The 25,301-nt window shown below is 48.6% G+C and overlaps 1 protein-coding gene across 1 annotated transcript in view; it reads right to left on the reverse strand.

Moving 5' to 3' along the window:
- The window catches only part of gnmt (glycine N-methyltransferase), a 70,877-nt gene extending 49,736 nt beyond the window's left edge, over positions 1-21,141 (reverse strand). The window contains exon 1 of the mRNA XM_038799034.1: positions 20,831-21,141. Within this exon, the coding sequence (XP_038654962.1) occupies positions 20,831-21,036 (206 nt within the window). The 5' untranslated portion in view covers positions 21,037-21,141. The remainder of the gene's footprint in view (positions 1-20,830) is intronic.
- Between the last annotated feature and the right edge of the window lie 4,160 nt (positions 21,142-25,301).

Here is a 25,301-nt window from a genome sequence, read left to right on the forward strand (position 1 = left end):
GGAACATTCCTCGTCACAATGGATGTCTCGGCACTCTACACCAGCATCCCCCATGACGACGGCATTGCTGCAACAGCCTCAGTCCTCAACACCGACAACTGCCAATCTCCAGACGCAATTCTGCAACTCATCCGTTTCATTCTAGACCACAACGTCTTCACCTTCGACAACAAATTCTTCATCCAGACGCACGGAACAGCCATGGGGACCAAATTTGCACCTCAATATGCCAACATCTTCATGCACAAGTTTGAACAGGACTTCCTCACCACACAGGACTTTCAACCGATGCTATACACCAGATACATCGATGACATTTTTTTCCTTTGGACCCACGGCGAGACATCACTGAAACGACTACACGATGACATCAATAAGTTCCATCCCACCATCAAACTCACCATGGACTATTCTCCAAATTCAGTTCCATTCTTGGACACACTCGTCTCCATCAAGGACGGTCACCTCAGCACCTCGCTTTACCGCAAGCCCACAGATAATCTCACGATGCTCCACTTCTCCAGCTTTCACCCGAAACACATTAAAGAAGCCATCCCCTATGGACAAGCCCTCCGTATACACAGGATCTGCTCAGACAAGGAGGAGCGCAACAGACACCTACAGATGCTGAAAGATGCCCTCGTACGAACGGGATATGGCGCTCGACTCATTGATCGACAGTTCCACCGCGCCACAGCAAAAAACCGCACCGACCTCCTCAGAAGACAAACACGGGACACCACTGACAGAGTACCCTTCGTCGTCCAGTACTTTCCTGGGGCGGAGAAACTACGACATCTTCTTCGCAGCCTCCAACACATCATCAGCGAGGATGGACATCTTGCCAAGGTCATCCCCACACCCCCACTACTGGCCTTCAAACAACCGCGCAACCTCAAACAAACCATTGTTTGCAGCAAATTACCCAGCCTTCAGAACAGCAACCACAACACCACAAAACCCTGCCAGGGTAATCTCTGCAAGACATGCCAGATCATCGACATGGACACCACCATTACACGTGGAAACACCACCCACCAGGTACGCGGCGCATACTCGTGCGACTCGACCAATGTAGTCTACCTCATACGCTGCAGGAAAGGATGTCCCGAAGCGTGGTACATTGGCGAGACCATGCAGACACTGCGACAACGAATAAACGGGCATCGTGCGACTATCAACAGGCAGGACTGTTCCCTTCCAGTTGGGGAACACTTCAGCAGTCAAGGACATTCAGCCTCTGATCTCCGGGTCAGCATTCTACAAGGAGGCCTTCAGGAGACGCGACAACGCAAAATTGCTGAGCAAAAACTTATAGCTAAGTTCCGCACGCATGAATGCGGACTCAACCGGGATCTGGGATTCATGTCGCATTACATTCGGCCCCCACCAACAAGCCTGGACTTGCAGAGGCCTACCGACTGAACTGGCTTGGGACAATTCACACCTCTTTAACCTGGAGTTACCTCTCTCTCTGCATCTTTGATGATTTGATTGCCTGCAGGTGCTCGCATTCCGGGGCATCTCTGACTGTGTCTATATAAACATTTCTGGAACAAGCCTTTCCATTCACCTGAAGAAGGAGCCGTGCTCCGAAAGCTCGTGTTTGAAACAAACCTGTTGGACTTTAACCTGGTGTTGTAAGACTTCTTACTGTGCTCACCCCAGTCCAACGCCGGCATCTCCACATCATGTATTTGTCTCAGCTACGTAATACACGATCGTGAGCAAGAGCGACACAGGGGCTGGTTTAGCTCACAGAGCTAAATCGCTGGCTTTTAAAGCAGACCAAGCAGGCCAGCAGCACGGTTCGATTCCTGTAGCAGCCTCCCCGGACAGGCGCCGGAATGTGGCGACTAGGGGCTTTTCACAGTAACTTTATTGAAGCCTACTCGTGACAATAAGCGATTTTCATTTCATTTCATTTTACATGCCGATTGTGCACATCTGTGGCATCTCGTTTACATGGAACATAGAACATACAGTGCAGAAGGAGACCATTCGGCCCATTGGGTCTGCACCGACCCACTTAAACCCACACTTCCACCCTATCCCCGTAACCCAATAACCCCATCTAACCTTTTTGGTCACTAAGGGCAATTTATCATGGGCAATCCACCTAACCTGCACGTCTTTGGACTGTGGGAAGAAACCGGAGCACCTGGAGGAAACCCACGCAGACACGGGGAGAACGTACAGACTCCGCACAAGCAGTGACCCAGCGGGGAATCAAACCTGGGATCCTGCCACTGTGAAGCCACAGTGCTATCCACTTGTGCTACCTGAAGTTTACCTGAAAACCTGTTAATTTATTCTCCAGGTGGTTGTATTGCTTACAATGGGCAGCCACCTGGGCAGCACGGTAGCATAGTGGTTAGCACAATTGCTTCACACCTCCAGGGTCCCAGGTTCGATTACCGGCTTGGCCCGGCCACCGAGAATAACAGAGCGCCGCTCTTAGCCCCCCGTGAATACGGTGAGAGGAGCGGCCTTCCCGATTTTTCCCGGGAGCGGAGAATCCCGCCCACAATGTAAATACATCGGGCTGGATTCTCCCAAAATGAAACTATGTCCCCCACTCTGGCGTGAAAACGGTGGAGTTTTACTCCAGAAATTCCGACCTAAAAGTTGAACGCATTCTCATCCCTGCAGGGGGCTAGCAGGGACCCGGAGTGAATCTCGCAGCTTTAGTTGTGGTAAGGGCCCCCGCAATCAGGTTCAGAGTCCACGCATGCGCAAGGTGGCGCCCTCCCGCAGCCACACCGTGCTCCATGGGCAGATTCGGACCACGGAGCCAGACAGAAAAATGAGACCCCCCCATCCCCCACCAATCAGCCGCGCGCCCGAGCCTGAAACCACGCCAATTTAATCCCCAGCCGTCTATAAGGGACTCCCGGTCTCCGATCCGCCGCCCCCGACCAGGCCAGCTGCGGACTCAGTCCGCAGCCGCTATGCCGGAGCGTTTTACGACGGTGTCATCTGGCCCCTATGATGCACAGGAGGCCAGCACGGCACTAGAGAGCCTCATGCTGCTCCAGCTGCCGATACGGAGACGAGCATGGCCGGTGCGAGTTTGCGCATGCGTGCCCGGCCGGCGTGGGTTTGCGCATGTGCATGGGTTGCCATCATCCACGCCGCACTATGTTCCTCTGCGCCGGGCCCCTGTAGGTCTCCGCCATGTTGCGTTGGGGCCGGCACGGAGGAACATAGGCCCCCACCGGGATAAGCCCACCCTGCAGTCGGTAGGCACCGATCGCGGGCCAGGCTGCCGTGGAGACCCCCCCCCCCCCCCGCGGGCCAGGCTACCGTGGAGGCCCCCCCCCGGAGTCGGATGCCCCCCCCCCCCCCCCCACCAGACCGCGTCCTGCAGGCAGATAGGCGAGGTCCCGCCAGGTAGGACCACACGAGAACGGCGCCAGCAGGACTCGGCCGAACTCAGCGAGTTCTTGGCCCATCGCGCAAGGAGAATCGCCAGGGGCTGGGCCATGTTTAGTGGCCCCCAACCGGCGCCACACCAGCACCATTGGCGGCGATTCTCCAGACGGGGAATCGGCAGGCCGACGTCGGAGCGGCGTCGCAGGATTCTCAAGATCGGAGAATCCCGCCCAGGAAGTTTTCTATAGTGCACCTGTAAAGGTTGGTCAGAGTCAGTGTGGACATGCCGAGTTTCCTTAGTTTCCTGAGGAAGTATAGGCTCTGTTGCGCTTTCTTGGTCATAGTGTCGACGTGGGTGGACCAGGGCATATTTTCGGTGATGTGCACACCTAGGAATTTGAAGCTGTCAACCTTCTCCACCTCGGCCCCGTTGATGTTGATGGAGGTGTGTACAGTACTTTGCTTCCTGAAATCAATGACCAGCTCTTTAGTTTTGCTGATGTTGAGCGACAGATTGTTGTCGTCACACCACTCCACTAGGTTCTCTACCAACAAAAGTCTGTAACGCTAGTCTGTGACTCTAGCTTGGTCTGATTATTGCCTCTTGGCATCCCGGATGACTTTGCAGACGTCGTATCTGGATTTTGTGTATTAGTCAGGGTCGTCTGACTTGAACGCCTCAGACCTGTCCTTCAGTAGGGAGTCAATCTCCCGATAAGCCATGGTTTCCGTTTGGGGAATGTACGTACTACTTTCTTTGGCACGTGGTCGTCTACACATTTGCTGATGAAGTCTGCATTTGTAGACCTCAATCAGGTCCCCCCTCAACCTCCGTCTTTCCAACGAAAACAATCCTAATCTACTCAACCTTTCTTCATAGCTAGCACCCTCCGTACCAGGCAACATCCTGGTGAACCTCCTCTGCACCCTCTCTCAAGCATCCACATCCTTCTGGGAATGTGGCGACCAGAAATGCACGCAGTATTCCAAATGTGGCCTAACCAAAGTCCTATACAACTGTAACATGACCTGCCGATTCTTGTGCTCAATACCCTGTCCGATGAAGGCAAGCATGCTGTATGCCTTCTTAATGGAGGTTATTTTGAGCTTATGCCCCACTTGATGTTCGGCCTCGGGTAAGTTTACTTCAATATTCAGTCACATGATGTGGGCGCCTCTGGCTGGGCCAGAATTTATTGCCCATCCCTAATTGCCCTTGAACTGAGTGGCATTTAAGAATTAACCACGTTTCTGTGGATTTGGAGTCATATGTAGGCCAGAACAGGTAAGGACGGCAGAAGGACTTGAGTGTACCAGGTGGGTTTTTACAACAATGGACAATGGTTGCATGGATGCTCATTAAGACTTTTAATTCCAAATATTTATTGAACTCAAATTACTCCATCTGCTGTGGAGAGATTCAAATCCAGGTCCCCTGCGTCTCTGGATTCATCCTGGTGACACCACTGCACTGCCGCGTCCCCATTTTGGGTCAGGTGACAAGATGTCTGACAGCAGGCCTGTGGGCCGTGACCTTGAGTAGCCTCTTTGGTGCTGACCTCCGATCACACTCTTTCCCCCTGCAAGTGCTGATTTAAACACTCGACAAACACGCTGACACACAGCTTTGCTGTCGGGCTGGCTTCCAGCAATTCCTGGAGTAGCGCGCGCGGGCTGTCCGGGGAAACCTCCAACAGCAAAACCAGAGAGGCCCGAAGGCCCACCGAGATATAATAGATCTCATTCTGTTTGAGGCAGGTCTCAATCTGACAAACCAAACAATACAATTCAAACTGGGCATTTCTCACTGGAGCGAAGAAGGCAGAGAGGTGACTTGATGAGGTGTACAAAGTGATGAGAGGCATGGATAGAGTGGATAGCCAGAGACCTTTCCCCAGGGTGGAAATGGCCTCACAAGGGGGCATAATTTTAAGGTGATTGGAGGAAGGTAGAGGGCAGATGTCAGAGGCACTCTCTTTACACACAGAGTGGTGGGTATGTGGAATGCACTGTCAGCAGAGGTGGTGCAGTCAGGAGTCATTAGGGATTTTAAACGATTCTTAGACAGGCACATGGACAGCAGTAAATTGAAGGGGTGTAGGTTAGGTTGATCTTGGATTAGGATAAATGGTCGGCACAACATTGTGGGCTGAAGGGCCTGTACTGTGCTGCACTGTTCAATGTTCTATGTTTGATCTTCCCTTTAAGCTCCCAAACAGGGCACAATTAGTCTCTACTGCACGCCACCATGTTCATGAGAAGAAAAAAGTATTGCATTTAATGTAACGCATTTCAAAGCAATGAGGGAAGTGCTCTTGAAGTACAGTCGCTGTTGTAAGGTGGGAAGGAAGTTGCACAGTGCACTCAATTGTCAGGAATGAGAGACTAAAAGAGAAGCCAATGCGAAGAAACAGCTTGTGCGTAGTAACGCAGAGAGATGGCCAATGGTACTCAGGGACATGTGGGCTGTGTAGATGTGAAACTAGTGGCGTTGGAAGGTATAGCTTCTTGCGTAGAAAAGGCCACGTGGGAAAGGGAAAGCTCTCCAGAGAAGAACCAGTCATCAGTTCAGCATCTCATCTGAAAGATGCAGCAACTCCGGGAGGCGCAGCACACCTGTGCTGGACTGTCAGCCCTGATTGTGTGCTCAGGTCTCCGCTATGGGGACGTCAACCCACAAGCTTGTGATGCAACTTAAGGCTGCTTCCTTTGCAGTAGCTGACAAGAGAAATATCATGCGTCCATTGGCAAAAGGAAAACCACAGAGCAAATTCTTCCCTGCTAATGTGCAGTGCAAAAAAGGAAGTTTGAAATGCTACCAGAGTTGCGGCCGTGTGAGCAAGGGTGGAGGGGTTGGCCCAGCAGGAAGTGGTTGGCTAAGGGTTCACTGTTGGGTGTTTTACTGTAAACCGTACCTGGCTTGGCAGCCGCCAATGCAGACGATGGCCGAAAATGTTCAACATTCAGCACTGGCATCCCTCACAATGATGAGCACCGAAATAAATATTTATTTTTTTTAAAATGAAAATTTGGAACCTCAATAATAAATTTGACCAATGCCCAAGTCATGCTGCCCGTTAAAATATCACTCAGCAAGAGGGAAAGAGTGGACTTCCGGTGGCGGCTATCAAGGAGTAAGTCGCACATTTGGTGGCTCCCGCTCTGGTCGGACTTTTGAAACAGCCCGCTAAATGCACCCAAAACGGGTCATGCTTTTTTTTGGGGGGGGGGGTCTGTTAGCCGTGAGCGCCCATCCCGCAGTGTCCGTTAAATCTCCCGAAAGGGCCATAACTGGAATTGCGCCAGCGTGAGCTCGATTTGAGATCTTCCCTCCTGGCGACGTGATCTGGTTCATGCCCTTGATTTCCACAAAGTTACACGCATTCAAACATAACTAAAAGGTTTTACACCATAGCATTCAGCACCGTGGCAAGCTCAGCACGGGGATGCGAATCAGTGCTGATATTTGAAAAGTAAAATAATAATAATAATAGCTTATTGTCACGAGTAGGCTTCAATGAAGTTACAGTGAAAAGCCCCTAGTCGCCACATTCCGCCGCCTGTTCGGGGAGGCCAGTGCAGGAATTGAATCCGCGTTGCTGGCCTTGTTCTGCATTATAAGCCAGCTGTTCAGCCAGTTTGCTATACCAGCATGATGATCACGCCGGGGGTGCGGAGATGTCTGAAGGCCCAGGACTTGAGGCCCCTGGAACACTGGTAGTGCCGGGAATAGAATCAGGGAAAAGTAACAGGGTGCAGTGCTGGGGCACTGAGATGGGCACTGCCACGAGGGCAATCCTTCTCCACTGGGGGAAGGGAGTCTTCCCTTTATGTGTGGTGGGCAGAGGGGGATGCACACAAACAAATGCACGAGGCGAGTGGCGGAGAAGGGGGCACTTCTGTGGTTGGGGGGGGTGTGTGAGTCCCCTCAAAGCTTGTGGAGGGGGGGGGGTCCTCCATGGCCATGGTGGCAGGGGGTAGGCGGGAGATTATTTTTCTCACAGATTGGGGCATCCTTTAAAGGTGGCGCCCCGATCTCTGCGTCGCTGGGCTGGCTGGCTCAAACAGACCCCGCCCCACGAGAGTGGAGGCACAAACCAGAGCTCCGATTTTGTTTTTTACGGACAGGGTATCAGAAGATCTGGTCAGAATACCTGGCTGTGTTTCTGGAGAGAAACACGTCGGTTTTCAGACAGAACCTGACACTTTGCCATTTTCTTTGGAAAATTCCGCCCACTGCTCCATTTTAAAATGGTTAATGAATTAAGTCCATTCCAACCTACAATGGTCCATGTATTTTTGCAGAGATCGAAGTGATAATATTCCACCGCATGAATCAAATTCTGCTCTTTTGGAATCAGCTTCTCGATTTTTCAACCATCCTTTGAGAAGGTTGCATTTTATGATTCTGCGCACCTGTAGCGCTAACAATTATACTCAAAGACGAGAGACTAGTACAATCGAGGCTTTATTGCTGTGCGATGCTATTCCTCCATCTGCAACTGTAGACTAAGGTTTGAGTGACTCACACGCATATTTATACACAAGCTCCCTATGGGCGGAGCTAGCCGGCAGGGGCTTACCGGAGGAACCTGTATTACAGGTACAGGCAGACATCCTCCTACTGCAAGTATACATAACTACAGTGGTTATATCACCGCAGCACCTTTCCATCAAGACAGAAAAGTTTTGGTTTTGCCCCTGGCATCCAAACGGGCAGCTATCCACCATAATCACTGGATTCTGCCGACTGAATGAAGCAAATTCCATCGGAATTAGAGGATTTGGAGTGGGGATTGCATTCCACAATGCTATCCTTCATTTCTTTGCCTTTTGAACTGACTTCTTGCCATCCACCCACTTTCTAACTCAATACTCAGCTGGTCCTCTGTCAAGCCTGTTAACCGATGGTTCTGCCCGAGTTGTTGGGGGATCATTTGGGAGTCCCCGTTTACTTCACTCACAAACTGAAAGCTCCAAACTCAACAAGATGTCCAAAGCCAAGTCACATGAAGTTTTTTTTTAAATTTTGTGACAACTAACGAACTTTAATGCGTCTGTGTATACAGAGACTCATTGAGGTAATATGTCATGTTATGGTTGTGCAAACACTGGGACTGATGGAATGCGGAATGGAATAGAGAGAGAGAGAGAGAGGCGAGAGGGGTTACAACTTTTATTCCAAAGCAGAAAACCCCACTAACTTCCTGAAGATGATTCTTTGGATATCGAACACAATGGGGAAGCTGCCATGGGAATTCACAAGGTGTGCTCACAGAGACCAGAGAGAGAAAAAACCATGTCAGAAGTCTGCAATTAAAACATTAAGCGCGTTTGCACAGCTGTCTGCCAGCATTTGAAAAGAGAAAATACAACAAGAACAGCAACAAAATCCTATGTTTATCTAATGCTTTTTACATAATAAAACATCCCCAGGCACTTCACAGGAGCATTGTAAAGCAACATTTGACACCAAAAGCCACTTGGGTGATATCGGGGCAGATGGATGAAATTTTCACCAAAGGTAGGCAGGTTTTAAAGAGCAACCTTGGAAGCAGAAAGGAAAGTACAGAGGTTTAGGAAGCAAATCCCACAGTTTGGAGTCTTCCCATTGGAAAGCACGTTCGCCTTTCACAGACCGATTAAACTCAAGGGGTGCTTTGTCTTTTCGTCCGACGTCACTTCGTCCAACATCACTTCGTCCACGTCTTTTGGTCCAACGTCTTTTTGTCCAATTACAAATAAACTCCGAAGAAAACCAGGGATAATATCTTCAATTATAGATTCACAGAACTAATAATTTATTATGAGAATTTTATTGATAAAATGCAAGTAAAATACAGTTGAAAAATGTATTTTAAAAATCTAAAAGTTTACTAATTACTTAAAATTCCCGAAAGATATCATATCACTTAGATAAGATACCACTTAAAATTGATGCAAATTATATGCAACATTCCTCAAAAAATCAATTTTTGTTGTTGAATCATATTCAGTGACCAATCTTTTGAGGCGTTCAGTTATTTTTTTATATCGCGTACATGAAGTCGACTGATCTCCCCGAAGAATTTGAGCCTTTTTGCCTATTATGAACCCTTCCTCTTCCTTCAGAGTTTTGATTAACCTCAAATATTCAAATGAGCTCCACTCGCCGAACGCTTTATCGCAGAATGAAACCCCTCAGCCGGTAATTCTTGGGCGAGATTCTCCACACTCCCGACGGTGCGGAGAATCGCGTGGCTCGTAAAATTTTACGGCCACGCTGTTCCGACGCCCTCCCGCTATTCTCCCCCCCCCCCCCCCCACGCCCAAGTCCCGACACGAATCGCTGCCGCCGTTTTTTTACGGCCGGCAGCGATTCACAGCTGATGGATGGGCCGAGTTCCCAGCCCTTTACGGCTGTTTTTACGAACGGCAAACACACCTGGTCTGGCCGTTCGTAAAAACGGCCGTAAACTCTCGCTTTTTATAACCATGGCACCGATTGGCACGGCAGTACCACGGCCGTGCCAAGGGTGCCATGGGCCCGCGATCGGTGCCCGAGGCTCGTTAAAGGAAAGAGAACGATAATAACTATCCTTTAACGAGGCTCGTTAAAGGAAAGAGAACGATAATAACTATCCTTTAACGAGGCTCGTTAAAGGAAAGAGACCGGTAATAAAAATCCTTTATATTACCTAAAAATCCTATTATACCTTGCTATGTACATTAGTGAAGATATTATACCTTGATTTCTACTTGCAATTGGACAACAATTGGACAATTGTTACAATTGGACAAGTTACAAAAAGTCTTTGACAAAAAAAATCATCGGACAAAAAGACGTAACAAGTTACAAAAAGTCTTTGACGAAAAAAATCATCGGACAAAAAGACGTAGGACCAAAAGACGTGCGGACAAAAAGACGTTGGACCAAAAGACGTGGACGAAGTGTCGTTGGACGAAGTGACGTCGGACGAAAAGACGCGACACGAACTCAGGGATACTCAAATATCAGGAGTGCAGATATCTCAAGGAGTTTATAGAATCATTGCATTTACAATGCAGAAGGCGGCCATTCAGCCCATCGAGTCTGCACCGGCCCTTAGAAAGAGCACCCTCCATGTAACTCCGTAACCCCACCTGACCTTTTGGACACTTAAGGGCAATTTAGCATGGCCAATCCACCTAACCCGCACATCTTTGGACTTGTGGGAGGAAACCGGAGCACCCGGAGGAAACCCACGCAGACACTTGGGAGAGCGTGCAGACTCCGCACAGACAGTGACCAAGCCGGGAAGTGAACCTGGGACCCTGGAGCTGTGAAGCAATTACAGAGCTAAGGGGGGTTTGCATGAAGTCATGGACGGATTTGAAAACAAGATGGGAGTTTTAAAACAAAGGCACGGCTTGACCAGGAACCCTGGCTCAGAAACTCCGTTGCAATGAACAAAACAAAGAACGAAGAAAAGTACAACACACGAACAGGCCCTTCGGCCCTCCTTCGAATTCCCTCTGCCTGCTCTTACTCTGCGCTATGTTTATCTCAGTCTCACTTTTTTTCTCCAGTCTCTACACTTACTGGCCTGCTAGTCCGGTTCCCACCCCCCTGCCACACTCGTTTAAACCCTTCCGAACAGCACTAGCAAACCTTGCGCACAGGATATTGATGCCCCTTCTGAAGGGTCTTGATCCAAACCATTGGCTTGAATCTCCGCCGTCGGGATGCACCATTTTGCCATGAGCTCCGGGGTTTCCCGGCGGTGTGGGGCTGCCCCACAATGGGAAACCCCATTGACCAGCCGGCGAAACGGAGCATCCCGACGGCGTGCTGAACCAGAAATCAGGCGCGGCGGGACAGAGAATCCAGCCTATAATCTTGCCATTGGACCACAAGTGTTGAGGAAGCGCCTGTCGTGGTGGCGTTATGTTAGTCGGCTTACTCTCAGTGGCCAGAATACTCGGAGAGTTAGTCAACCTGCAGAAACAGGAGGATCCTGGAATTTTCTGAGCATACATTTTAGAATAGCTCATTAACAGTCTGAGGTCTGTCATCTGACGCCACTACGTACGGGATACGATGTGTTGCGACGATTCTTCTGAGTGATGTAATGGCTGCCGATGCTGTGGTGCTGTGCAGTCTTCTCACGACAAACCAACTGCATTGGTACGCAACTGATGATCAAAACTTTGTCCTTAACCTCAAAGACATCCACTCCGAGGTGCTGCCTTGAATGACAAGTGGAGGATATCTATGGTTCACACTGATGTCTGCTATTCACTGCACACCTAAAGCAACCTGTGATTAACCCGTCAATGGAATGACCTCTGCCTGGCCACCGGACTGACTGGTGGGCTCTTGCTCTGCATTTTGATATTGGATTTGTTTATTGTCAAGCCAATATATTGATATTCCAAAGTGATGGATTTTCTGAAGAGCTGAAGTGCTTTCCCTTAGCCAAATCCTGGATTGCTAGCAGAATACTCAGACCACACTAATCATCCTGCTGCTTTGCTTGCTTTATTTCTTGTCATCTCTTCTCAGTCGCTGGTAAGTGTTTACTTAAATGAACAAAGTAGATATTTCCACTTCCTGAACAAAATGCAAGTTCTTCCTGGTCTTTGTCTATTTTTTTCGAACCTGAAACGGCAGTGTGCCCAAGCCTGTCGATGATGTTCCCACTGCCACAATTGTTGGCAACTTTGGATCTGTAGTGCATTGGTGCATTTCTGGGTAAGATTAGATTTACGAGCCGTCCAAATCATTTTGCTGGTCTCCATTCGAGCACAACTGTTGGCCTTGTCTCAACAGATGTTGTAACGGTTCATTGACTTCTGCAAGGTGATGGAACCATCAATTCACCAGACACGTGTTTCCGATGTGAATCTAGGCTTTAATCGACTTACTTCAGAGCCAGCCTGTTACCTGTCGATGAACTCGTAGTGACCCAGGCTGACTCTGGACACGGATACTTATACAGCTGCACTAGGGGGAGGAGTCGTGGGCGGAACCAAGGGTGGAGCCCAGTACAAGTTCCTAAGTGCTCCCAGCACTACTCCCCCTAGTGGTAGGATGGCGCTACTGCGCTTACAATAACAGTGTGAATTAGTATATATACATTCATATATTACATTCACCACACAAGGTTTGTTGGGAACTTGTCTACTTGGTTGACCATTCCTAGGCATCTTTGCCATTCTGTGATGTTTTAAGTTGTGGGGACTCTCTCAAGATCTTGGTTTTCTTTGGGTGGGCTCTGGTTCCTGACATTTGCACAACGTGGCTGAAGAATTTTATCACAGGTTTTACAAATTCACATTTGTCATTTAAATTCAAATCTGCTTCTGGGGACTTCTGGGACGACTGTCGTTCAACAGTCATGTTCTTCTCTTAATGAACCATGTACGAGAATGTCGTTCATATGGCATATTACTCCTATCAAGCCTTCCAGGGTCTGAGGCTTTGTTTTTTGGAATATCTTGGGTGTAGAAGCGATTTTGAATGGAATATTGACCAAATGGGTGATAAAATTAGTTACAATTGAGTCAGATAAAACTGAAACATCTGCACCAGTATACAACTTGAATTCTGTGGAGTGGCCATCAATTTCTAATTTAATGCTCCAATAATTACTTTCTATTTTGTTGAGTTCTCCGAACAATGTTATTTGTTTTTTCTGTGGCTCGCCCTATTCTTGGATTTTACTATTTTCTTTAACTTCTTCCTTCCTATGAGCTCCAAAAATTTTGGATCTGTAGGCCATTGTAAAATGTCCAAACCACCTGTAGTTTTGCTTCTCAGTTACCCCACATTCTTCCCACTAGTACAGAGGTTCCCCACTGCATCGAGAGCATCTCAAGATGGCGGTTGCCCGCTTTTTCATCATCTTGTGGTTTTTGCTTCACTGTGCTTTCTCCTTTTGTCTGATACATTGGAGGACTTCTTCTCTAAAGAACATCACTTTCCCCATGAACAACCCCTCTGCTTTGCTTCCTCAGCTTGCTATGGTGGGCTATTTGGACAGCCTTTGTGGGCGTTAAATCTTTCCTTATTTGTAAAAATGCTGATAGGCTGTATCCATTTTTCAATCTTGGGCTCCAGGGCAAGTGGAGGAATAACTTAAGGAATAAGTTCAAGTGGGCCAATAGCCTTCGGTTGTCCCCATACAGACTGTTGTATGAGGTCCAATGTCAGCGGTTTCCAACTGAATGTTGCTCGTCACTTTTCTCAAGTCGCGTGGCTACAAACAGGAACTAACTGCATGGAGAGATCACAGGTTGCAGCCATATCGTACCTCTCTACTGTGTTGAAATCACGTTACAACCTCTCCTCTCATCATCAATTCAATCTCCTCCAGTCCTGCCAGATGTTCAATCCCTCGAATTCCAGCCTCTCACACATTCCTGCTTTCTGCCTTCCTTTGGCTCCCCGTGCCTTCTTTTGGCTGATCCGAAGTTCAGGAATTCTCTCCCTAAAATCTTCCCCCTCTTCATCTCCACATTTAAGACCCTTGTTAAAGCTCACCTCTTTGACCAAGTTTCTGGTCATCTTTCAGGTGTCTCCCTCATTGGCCCAGTGTTCATTTGTGTCTAATTACTTGTCCCTGAAAGACCTTGGAACATCTCCTGATAATAAAAGGTGCCAGTTAACTGCAAGTTATTATTATTCAATGGAATCATTCACGTTGGGATCTGTGATTATAAACGTTTTAACATTTCCACAAACTTTTCACATGGCATGATTTGTTACGGAGGCAGAATGATATTTGATGACAGTGTTTGGCACAATGAGAAAATCTACCAAAGGGCAACTACTTTGCATATAGCCTGGGATTCTGAGGAACACATGAGTAATAGTAGAAGTATTGATATGAATTCCAAGAGAAACGTTATAGATACATAGCAGAGAAACAGGTTGAGCGGCAGAAGTGGGAACAAAAGTGTTATTTTTAACTCAGTTTATTACTTGTAACTGAGGTGCGGTGGCACAGGGGTTAACACTGCTGCCTCGCAGGTGTCCGGGTTCAATTCCGGCCTCGGGTAACTGTCTGTATGGGGTTTGCACGTTCTCCCCGTGTCTGTGTGGGTTTCCTCCAGGTGCTCCGGTTTCCTCCCACAGTCCAAACATGTGCGGGTTAGGTGGATTGGCCGCGCTAAATTGCCCCATAAGTGTCCAAAAAGGTTAGCTGCAGTTACAAAGATAGGGCAGAGGAATGGGCCCAGGTAGGATGCTCTTTCAGAGAGGGTCAGTACAGATTTGATGGGCCAAATACACTCCGTCTACACTGTAGTGATACTATGAAATCAGGGAACAATATTGAGCAGAACTGCCAATGCCAGAGTGAGATAGAATCCCTTAAACGTGCACTTGCCCTAAAGTTCATCTAATTGCCGAACTCTCTCTGACACAACCAAATTCTGAGAGCTACTAGTCAACTTGGCGAGGCCATTTCAGAGGGTCAACACATTGCTATGGATGTAGAGTCACATGTTGGCCAGACCAGGTAAGGACGGTAGAATTCCTGCCCAAAAGAACATGAGTGAACCGGATGGATTTTCATTGCGATCAACAATGGTTTCCTGGTGATCATTGGATTCCAGAGTATTGTCTCTGAATTGCGAGCCCAGTGCCAATACCATTGTGCCACACCGCCATAAAAAATGACAATCCAGTTGGTCTTCTACCATTAAGGCAATTCATCTAATGTGTCCAATTCTGGCCACCATACATGTGAAAGCCTCAGTAAGGGTGCTGTGGAGATTAAACAGGGTAAAGAACTTTAGCCATCTGGACAGACTAAGGAAGCATGAATTGTTCTCCTTGAAGAAGGGAAGGCTAAGGCAAGATTCATAGAATCTCTCTAGTGCAGAAGGAGGCCATTTGGCCCATCAAATCTGCACCGAGCCTCTGAAAGATTACCCCACCTAGGTCCACCTTATCCCCGCAACTCTGTAACCCCACCTAACGTTTGAAGCCTATGGAGCAATTGATCATGGCCAATCCACCTAACCTGCAGATCTTTGAACTGTGGGAGGAAACTAGAGCATCCGGAGTAAACCCACACAGACACAGGGGAATGTGCAAAGTCCACGCAGACATTCACCCAAGGCGGGAAATGAATCCGGGTCCCTGGTGTTGTGCGGCAACAGTGCTAACCACTGTGAGATGTTCACAATTCCCAGGGGTTTTCAGAGTAGATGGGATAAAACCGTTTCCACTGGTAGAAAGGTCAGCGGTCAGAGGTTATAGATTTAAGACATGTGGCAAAGGAAGCAAGGCCGAAGGGAGGGAAATTATTTTCTGTTTTACACAATGGGATTGTTGAAATCTGGAATTCACTGCCTGTAAGAATGGCGGGATATGACTCAACCGCAGCTTTTAAATGGAACTGGGTAAGGGCTGAGGAAAAATTGCAGGACTATGGGGAGAAAGAGGGGGAGAGTGGGTTTGGATTGGATAGCTTTTTCGAAGAGCTGGCAGAGACATGAAGGTTCTTCTGAGCTGAATAATTTTTAAAAACCAGAAGTTGCAGTAGCAGGCCAGCTAAGAGTGCCGGCCTTCAGTTAGGCTTGCCCCAGTGCCCTTCAGCTCGAGAACATCTTTCCCGCAAAGTTGCTGAAAGTGAGAGCTGCTATGTCACGATGGGGGAAACAAGGCGTCAGGAACCAACCAGGTATTAGTCTAACTACAACGTCAGCGAATCAAAATCCAAAAGGACCGAGAAGGAGAGCGAATAAAGAGGGCAGCAAATTAAACATCAAATCGAGAAAATGAAAATTGCTTATTGTCACGAGTAGGCTTCAACGAAGTTACTGTGAAAAGCCCCTCGTCGCCACATTCCGGCGCCTGTCCGGGGAGGCTGGTACGGGAATTGAACCGTGCTGCTGGCCTGCTTGGTCTGCTTTAAAAGCCAGCGATTTAGCCGAGTGAGCGAAACCAGAGGAGCAAAGAGAGAGAACGGTTTGACTAAGGGACAGAGAGAAGAGAGGAGACGCATGGAATAAAATTACATTTGAAAATGCTGGCTTTTTAAAAAATATCTCCACGAAAAGTTCAAGACCTGACAGAATGTGCTTCCACACTTGTAATCTTTGGTGCCAGTGCGGTTGACTGATATGAAGACCATTTTTCACGTTCGGCAACATGGCTCACTCTTGGAAAAAAACATTTCAGGTTGTTTGAAGAGTATTTATACATGGAATAACATGGGTTACCTTGATCTGGTGAGTTCAGTGGCCGATTAATGGGCAAGTGCCAAAATAAAGAGAGATTAAGGATGAGATGCGGGTTCAGTGGAGCTAACAGGGGAGCAGCGTAACACAGGGAACAACTTTTGTAGATGCACATTCAAGCACCTCACCAGCAACCACTACACCCTTTACAGTGAGCACTGTTAGCCCTGCCATTATTAATAAATAATAATAATCTTTATTAATGTCACAAGAAGCCTTTAGTCGCCACATTCCCGCGCCTGTTCGGGTACACAGAGGGAGAATTCAGACTGTCCAATTCACCCAACAACCACGTCTTTCGGAATTGTGGGAGTAAACCGGAGCACCCGGAGGAAACCCTCGCAGACACAGGGAGAACATGCAGACTCCGCACAGACAGTGACCCAAATGGGAATCAAGCCCGTGTCCCTGCCGCAATGAAGCAACAGTGCTAACCACTATGTATTCTGACAGCAAATTATAGTCCAACGAATCCACAAGGACAATTATCTTCAACAACCTCAGGCTGTGAACTCCTTCCTCCACCTTCACCCCATTGTTATTTCCTCCAAATGAAAATTTATTTTCATTTCCTCCATTGGTCTGTTTTTGTCCACAGCATTGATCCCCTCCCCCATGGGCCATCTGTTCCCTCTTCCCAGTTGCCCTTTGACACAAGGATTACCTTTGTTCTACCATTAACACATTCTGATCTCTTTATGTGCCACTATCAGTGCCCTTCGTAGTCATGATTACCACCTTCCCATTGTCTTTCTGTCCATGACGGCTTTATCCGCCTATTGCTGGCCCCTTAGATAGCTATGCTGCTTCACACCGTCCTCTCCCACAACAACATAAATCTGATCCTATTTCCCGCCCTCCCTAACTTTGACAAAGAGTCACCCAGACTCGAAACGTTAGCTCCTGCTCTCTCTGCAGATGCTGTCAGACCTGCTGTGTCGGTCCAGCACTTTTTGTTTTCGTCCCTTTAACAGTTCCCATCTCTTTAAGTGCATTTCAATGCAATGTTCTGCTTCGACTACCCGAGTGCACTCCAGATTCATCCAGATCGGCACCCGGAGCTGAATTCTCCCTCTACCCGAACAGGTGCCGGAATGTGGCGACTAGAGGTTTTTCACAGTAACTTCATTGCAGTGTGAAATGAAATGAAATGAAAAATGAATGAAAACCGCTTACTGTCACGAGTAGGCTTCAAATGAAGTTACTGTGAAAAGCCCCTAGTCGCCACATTCCGGCGCCTGTCCGGGGAGGCTGGTATGGGAATCAAACCGTGCTGATGGCCTGCTTGGTAAGTCAGCAATTTAGCTGAGTGAGCTAAACCAGCCCCAGTGTTAATGTAAGTCTACTTGTGACACTAATAAAGATTATTATTATTTATTAATAATGGTAGGGCTAACAGTGCTCACTGTGAATGGTTGTGTTCTTGGCCAGGTCCCTCATAGCTGAGTGTTACATCCACAACTCTGGCAAGATGAGGATTTGCATATGAAAAAAATGATTTTGCATTTAAGGGAGCAGATGAGCATTGGCCTTGTCATCCTAAATCTCTGAAATTGCTCATGCGTTCATCAACTGCTCACAACCCTGTTCCCCAGCATTTCAAAAGCTGAATAAGCTGCTGACAGTGCTGAAAACCGGAAGTGCTGGGGAAAAACACAGTGAGTCTGGCAGCATCTGTGGAGAGAGGCACATTGGATGAGAAATATGGACTCTTGTTTCTTTCTTTCGAGTATTTGTAACGCCACAAGGCTAGGTAGGGATCAAGTGCTGGAAAACCAGGATAGCCTGCGGGATTCTCCGTCGGCGGGATCCTCCACTTCCCCGGCAGCGCACCCACGCCCGCGGGTTTCCTGACAGTGGGATGGCCGTAATGGGAAACCCCTTTGGCCGGCTGCCAGAATGGAGGATTCCGGTGCCGGCGGGGGCACGCCGTGCCGGAAAACGGGGCTGGCGGGACGGAGAATCCCTCCCTTGTGCTTGACACGGTGGACTGAAAGGCCTTTTTGTGGTGTAAAACTCTGGGAACCATTTCCCCACTGATGTTGCTGGACCTGCTGAGTTCTTCTGCAGCACTTTCCTGTTTTTATTTCAGGTTTCCAGCATCTGCAGTATTTTGCTTGTCTTAGCAGTTGAGGGGGGAGCAGCCACCTCAAAGACCGCAACAGAATTACTACCTTCTCATTCAGCACTCACACTGTCTTGAAGATCACTCGGTGATCGTACAGCACAGCTGGAGGCCCTTCAGCCCACCATGCCTGTGCCAGCCCTTCAAAAAGAACTAACTAGATGCCCCCATCCACCAATGCCAACATCGTGTAGCTGTGCTCAAATGAAATGCAGGCTGAAATGCACTTTTAATGACAACTTTATCACAGCTGTATCGAGTGACGATCCCAGCCATCAAAACAAACCATGGCATCCATTCCACAAGTAACAGTTGCTAGCTTTTGCCATGCTGAAAACTAGCTGGGAATGGGAACGCTGCTTTGTAACAAGAGGAACACAAGACCTATACAACACGAGTCAGACCTCAGCTGGAATACTATGTACAGTTCTGGGTGCCACACTATATGAAGGGCAGAATCATAGAATTTACAGTACAGAAGGAGGCCATTCGGCCCATTGAGTGTGCACAGGCCCTTGGAAAGAGCATCCTACTCAAGCCCACGTCTCCACCCTATCCCAGTGACCCCCCCCCCACCTAACCTTTGTATGCTAAGACGCAATTTAGCATGGCCACTCCACCTAACCTGCACATCTTTGGACTGTGGAAGGAAAACAAGGCACCCAGAGGTAACCCACGCAGACACGGGGAGAATGTGCAGAATCCACGCACACAGTCACCAAGGCCGGAATTGAAACCGGGACCCTGGAGCTGTGAGATAGCAGTGCGAACCGCCTTGTCACCCACATTGTGAGCACGTTGGTGAGAGTGCAGTCGAGGTTTACAAGAATGGTTGTAGGGATGAGAAACGTCAATGGCGAGGATAGATTGGAGGGGTTGTGACTGTTCTCCTTGGAGAGAAGAAGGCTGAGAGGAGATTTGATGGAGATGTTCAAAATCATGAGGGGGCTGGCCAGAGTAGATAGGGAGAAACTCCCTGCTGGCGAAAGGATCAAAACCGAGAAGGCATAGATTTAAATAGATTTGCAAATGTGACGTGAGGAAAAACATTTCCACACAGCAAGTGGTTCCCGTCCGGAATGCACTGCCAAGAAATTAGGTGGCTGCAGATTCAATTGAGGTGTTCAGGAGGACATTTGATGATTACTTGCACAGAAACAATGTAGAGGGCTACTGGGAAAAGACAAGGGAATGGCACCATTGCTCCTTTGGAGAGCCGGTGCAGACATGATGGGCCTGTAACAAATTCCGTGCTTCTATGAAAAAGGCTCCTTTAAGATACATTTTAATTTATAATAAATAATAATCTTTATTGTCACAAGTAGGCTTACATTAACACTGCAATGAAGTTGCTGTGAAAAGCCCCTAGTCGCCACATTCTGGTGCCTGTTCGGGTACACAGAGGGAGAATTGCGGACTGTCCAAATTACCTAACAGCACGTCTTTCGGGATTTGTGGGAGGAAACTGGAGCGCCCGGAGAAAACCCACACAGACACAGGGAGAACGTGCAGACTCCGCACAGTGACCCAAGTCGAGAATCGAACGTGGGACCCTGGAGCTGTGAAGTCATGGTGCTAGCCACTGTGCGACCGTGGCCGTACTGGTGATTTTCAATCGTCAGTGATGAGTAAACGGACCTTTATTTCCCCTGGACACGGGTTGGGACCGGGGCAGACACACAGAGTCAGGTTGCTAAACCGCTGCCTTTAGCTTGCTGATTCCATATGGTGATGGATGCACTTGTGCCTGGTTTAATTAACCACACTCGATTTTTTAAAGAAAAACGTTATCACCATCAAGGCTGCGGTGCAAAGCAATGCCAAAGCAGTGGAACCTTTCCCCGGCAAGCTGTGGGGTTGAGCAGTGGAGGGGTCACACCGAATCGAAACTCCCCACAGACGCTGCCAGACCTGCTCAGGTTATCCAGCGTTTGATCCACGTTGGATCTTTCGTGCCAATTTCCCACTCCCGACTGTAAGCTGACACTTGGCGCTGTGTTTACAGCTCACGCGCTGATCTTTCAAGAGCAGCAAAGGCGCTGGGAGGGTTTTCTGCTCAATGCTGCGGAGGGAGAGAGCAACTGAGCTTGAAAGGTGCGTTTGGTGCAATTGCCCTACCCGGTGCCACACGCCACGTCCAGGATCTGCTGGCACTTGTGCTGGCGCAGCAGCTGCACCACGGCGCTCCTGTACTCCTCTGTCCGGCTCCTGGTGTCCCCAATGTAGAGCTGCCAGACCTTGGCTGCCTTGCCGTCCGCGTACTGGTCAGGCAAGCCGACAGCCGCCACCCCGAGCGAGCGGGTCCGGTACACGGTGTCCACCATCCCTGTGGTGGGGGTGGGGAACGGGCACACACGCACGCACACAGGGCAGTGAGGACCTGCCACTCCGCCGCCGCTTCCCGCAAAAACTTCCTGCCAAACAGCCCAAACTTTTTTGTGTGTGGAACTCGGGCGAAACTCTCTGGGCCAATCAGCGACCCCGGTTCCCGGCGCACCCCCACCCGGGGACCCCGCCCCCTTCTAACGTCACAAAGGATGGTCAAGGGCTGACCCCGCCTCCTCTGGGAGCTGTGGGTGCCCCTTGCCAGGGGTAGGGGTGGTGGGGGGGGGGGGGGGGGTGGATTGGGCAGGGTGAAGGTTAAACATAAGGTGGGTCAGAGGGATAAGGTAGCCAAGGTGGCACGGTGTCTCAGGGCCAGGGACCCAGGCAGCACGGTGGCACAGTGGGTTAGCATTGCTGCCTCACAGCTCCAGGGAGCCAGGTTCAATTCCGGCCTTGGGTGACTGTGCAGTTTGCACTTTCTCCCCGTATCAGCGTGGGTTTCCTCCGGATCTTCCGGTTTCCTCCTACAGTCCAAAGATGTGCAGGTTAGGTGGATTGACTATGCTAAATTGCCCCTGACTGTCCAAAAAGGATAGGGGGTTTATTGGGGTAGGGTGGGATGTGTGCTTAAATAGAGTGCTCTTTCCAATTTCCGGTACACTCGATGGGCTGAATGGCCTCCTGTACTGTAAATTTTATGATTCTATAAAGTGCCCCTTAGCATCCAAAGGTTGGGGGTTAGGGGATGCCGGTGATAGGGCAGGGGAGTTGGCCTGGGGGGCTGCTCTTTCAGAGAGTCAATGGGCCAAATGGCCTCCTTCTAAGCTGCAGAGATTCTAAGAGGGATGCTAAAGATGATCAATGGTATTGACAAAGGAGACGTAGAGCCTCTTGAGGGGCAATATAGAATGAGAGGTCAAAATTTTAGGATAAGGGGTATTTGCAAAGGCTAATTTGCAAACGCAGCAAAGTGCCCACAAACAGCAATGTGCAAATGGCCAGAGGGAGGACGGTTAGCTTAGTTGGCTGGGTGGCTGGTTTGGGATTCAGCATGAGTGCAACAGCGTGGGTTCAATTCCTCAAAAGGGGAGTGCTGATGGTCCTATCGAACTATGGCAACTTTCAATGACCATATACATGTGTTGTTGAGGGGTAATTATTGACCAGCACACCAAACCTCCTTGCGATATTATCTTTTATAGACCTTGAGAGGGCAGACAGGGCCCTCACTTTCAACATTGGCATGTTGAACCATGCCGTTCTTGCCTTAAATTGCCAGCCTTGATTTTTGTGCTCAACTTCTGAAGTGAGGTTTGAACCAGCAACCTTCTGACGAGAGTGCTCCCAGGGCTGACACAGCAGAGAAGGATTTGATCAATAAGAAATGACGTAAAATTAAATTTAAAAGCAGAATTGGTCGGATGATGAGGAAAAACTGATCTTCTTTGTTTGAGGATTGAGCCGAGAACTGTGAATTAAAAATGATTTGATTGATGTGAGAAGTTTCTGCACAGAGAATGTTTGTGGGACATGGAACGCTTGGGACATAGCAACACGGCAGTGCAGAAGGAGGCCAATCAGCCCATCAGGTCTGCACCGACACTCCGAAAGGGCACCCCAACCTAGACCCACTCCCCTGCCCTATTCCTGTAATCCCACACATTGATCATGGCCAATCCACCTAACCTGCACATCTTTGGACTGCGGGAGGAAACCGGAGCACCCGGAGGAAACCCACGCAGACAGGGGGAGAACTTGCAATCTCCACACAGTCACCCAAGGCCGCATTTGAACCCGGGTCCCTGGTGCTGTGAGGTAGCAGTGCTAACCACTGTGCCACCCTGCTGTCCACCATTACAGTGAGGAGTGAGTAAAGCAGAAGCCATAAGAAGGTAGACTTTTATAGTGAAGGTCGGCCAAGCTTTCTAAGAACAATCCAGAATGAATCCCATCGCTGTCCCCAAACCTCTTCATTATCATTTCAACAGTGCTCGTTAGTCGAAAGACAAAGCGGAAGAGAATCCTCTGGCTGTGTCCATTTGCAACATGCAATGTGTGGACTTACACCGGCGATGTAAGCATAATGGCTAAGCGGGTAAGTCTGTTTTGAGGATTAAAAAAGAACCATTTTGTCTCTTTGAAGAAACCACTGACATTTAAGAGTTCGGCGGCCTGTACCAAGAGCTGTTCGAGGCCAGCAGCGACTAGGGAAAGAGGGGGAGACGGGGGAGAGCAGACACGATTGCATACAATGAGGAGGTACAAAGGGGGAAGGGGATGAGGAGGAAACCCAAGAGAGCCACAGAGAGAAACAGAGGGGAAAAAAGGTGGGAGGGGTGGGGGCAGAAAGCCTCCCCCCAACCCCACTGAAACCACAAGATCAACAATAGCCACAGAAAGGAGGATAGGAGCTCAGCAGTAGGACACCCAGGGCAGAAGAGGGGGCTACCAATGAGGGGACAGGGAGGGGGCAAGGGGGAGGAACAGGGAGAATGGATGTTAAGAAATATAGATGTCAATAAGAAACTGCATAACATGTAAATACTGGACATATCATCCCTTAAAGGTATCACTCTGTAAAATTGAAAAATGCCAATAAAAACATTTTAAAAATAAGAAGCATTTAGATGAGGACTTGAAGTGCCATAGCGTACACTAATCCTAAAACTCTATGACTCTAACGACCTTTAGAGTGCAGCTTCAGCTGATGTCAGTACCAGGCAACACAAGCCTCACTAGAATGAAGCAAATATCTGATTAAGAAGCAGTACAGCTGACTTTTAAAGGTCCGGCAGATAAAGCTTGGTATGCAGCCTACCTGGGGTGCTGAACTTGGCAAGCCTGCTTTCCAAGGGCAATGTTACAACAGTATGTGCCCTTTCTCTGTACTGAAGGCAGTACAAAGAATGGATGGATGAATACTTCGGTTTGCCTTTGAGCAGAGAGCAGTTTTGGCTGAAACCGTAGTCAAAGCAACGGATGCCAGGAGCATCTCGAACAGCTTATCGGTCAGATATGTCATTGGGCCTAGTATGGGGATTGTCTCCACTCATTCTGTTCATGGGCAAGTAGATTTTTTCTCTCACCGGGTAGAATTCTCTTTCCCAGAAAACAGTGGAGGTTGGGTCATTCAATTCATTAGATAAACTTTTGACAGACGTGGGAGAAAAATGTGATGGGGAGCACAGACCAACCATTATCTTATAGAATGGCTGAGCAGGTTCGAAGGACCGAATGGCGTACTCCTGCTTCTAAGTCCAATGATCCTGGTTGAATAGCACGAACATCAGTGCCAGTTCGAGTTCATTCTTCTGGCTTTCTCAAGTAGTTACAAATATGTCTCACACAGAAAGGAACTCCTCCCAAATATGTCTAACGGATGACCAAAGGTAATGTGAGGAGAAAGGAGAGAAGAGAATGGCATCACAAAGCTGTGGCTGGCTCCTGTTTACTCAACTCCAAATCTCACCCAAGAACCTGCAAAGTTTCTTCCTCTGGAATCTGCCAATTTCTCCCAGTTCTCAATGTCCTGCTGTGTCACTGTAGTAGCGTGGCCATTTTAAGAGGTTATCCCTCGCCGGCTACCTGACCGACTCGGGGTCTATCGTGCGTGAGTGCATGAACCCCGACCAATGGGGAAAAAGTGCGGGGCTCTGGGAGCAGGAGCTCAGGTAGTGTGGACCCGGGAGTCGTAGAACGAAGACCTATTTCAGTGACCTCTGTTCCTATACATCGTTATTCTTTTCCTTGTTTTCATAACCCCTTTTGGTTATACAAGAAGCCTCCGCAGTATTGCCTCAAACCGCTACATTGGCGACGAGTGTAAATCAAATATAAATCGCAAGTCAAAATTTCACAGGCGAAGGGGTTACATTGAAAAAGAGTGAACACAAAATAAAGAAAACCATGCCTGTGATTCGGAAATTTGACCCGTTCGATCAGGGGTCCGAAGACTTGTGCTAGTACATCGAGCGACTTCGATATTTCTCTATTGCCAACGGAATTATGGAGAAAGATAAACAGATGGTTACTTTATTGATGGTTTGTTGTCCCCAGATCTACAATCTCACAAGAAATTTGACATCCCCGGAGGCTCCCGACACAAAATTGTTCTACCAATTGGTGACACTTTAGAAGCAACACTTCAGCCCCCAGACCCTCCATCATGCTACAGAGCCACAAGTTTAATTCAGCTGCCAGGGATCCAGTCGAATCGATCTCGTCACTCATTGTAAAAATTTGGCACATGGCTGAACATTGCAAA

This window comes from Scyliorhinus canicula, chromosome 6 (assembly GCF_902713615.1).
Source record: "Scyliorhinus canicula chromosome 6, sScyCan1.1, whole genome shotgun sequence".
Classification (NCBI taxonomy): Eukaryota; Metazoa; Chordata; class Chondrichthyes; order Carcharhiniformes; family Scyliorhinidae; genus Scyliorhinus; species Scyliorhinus canicula.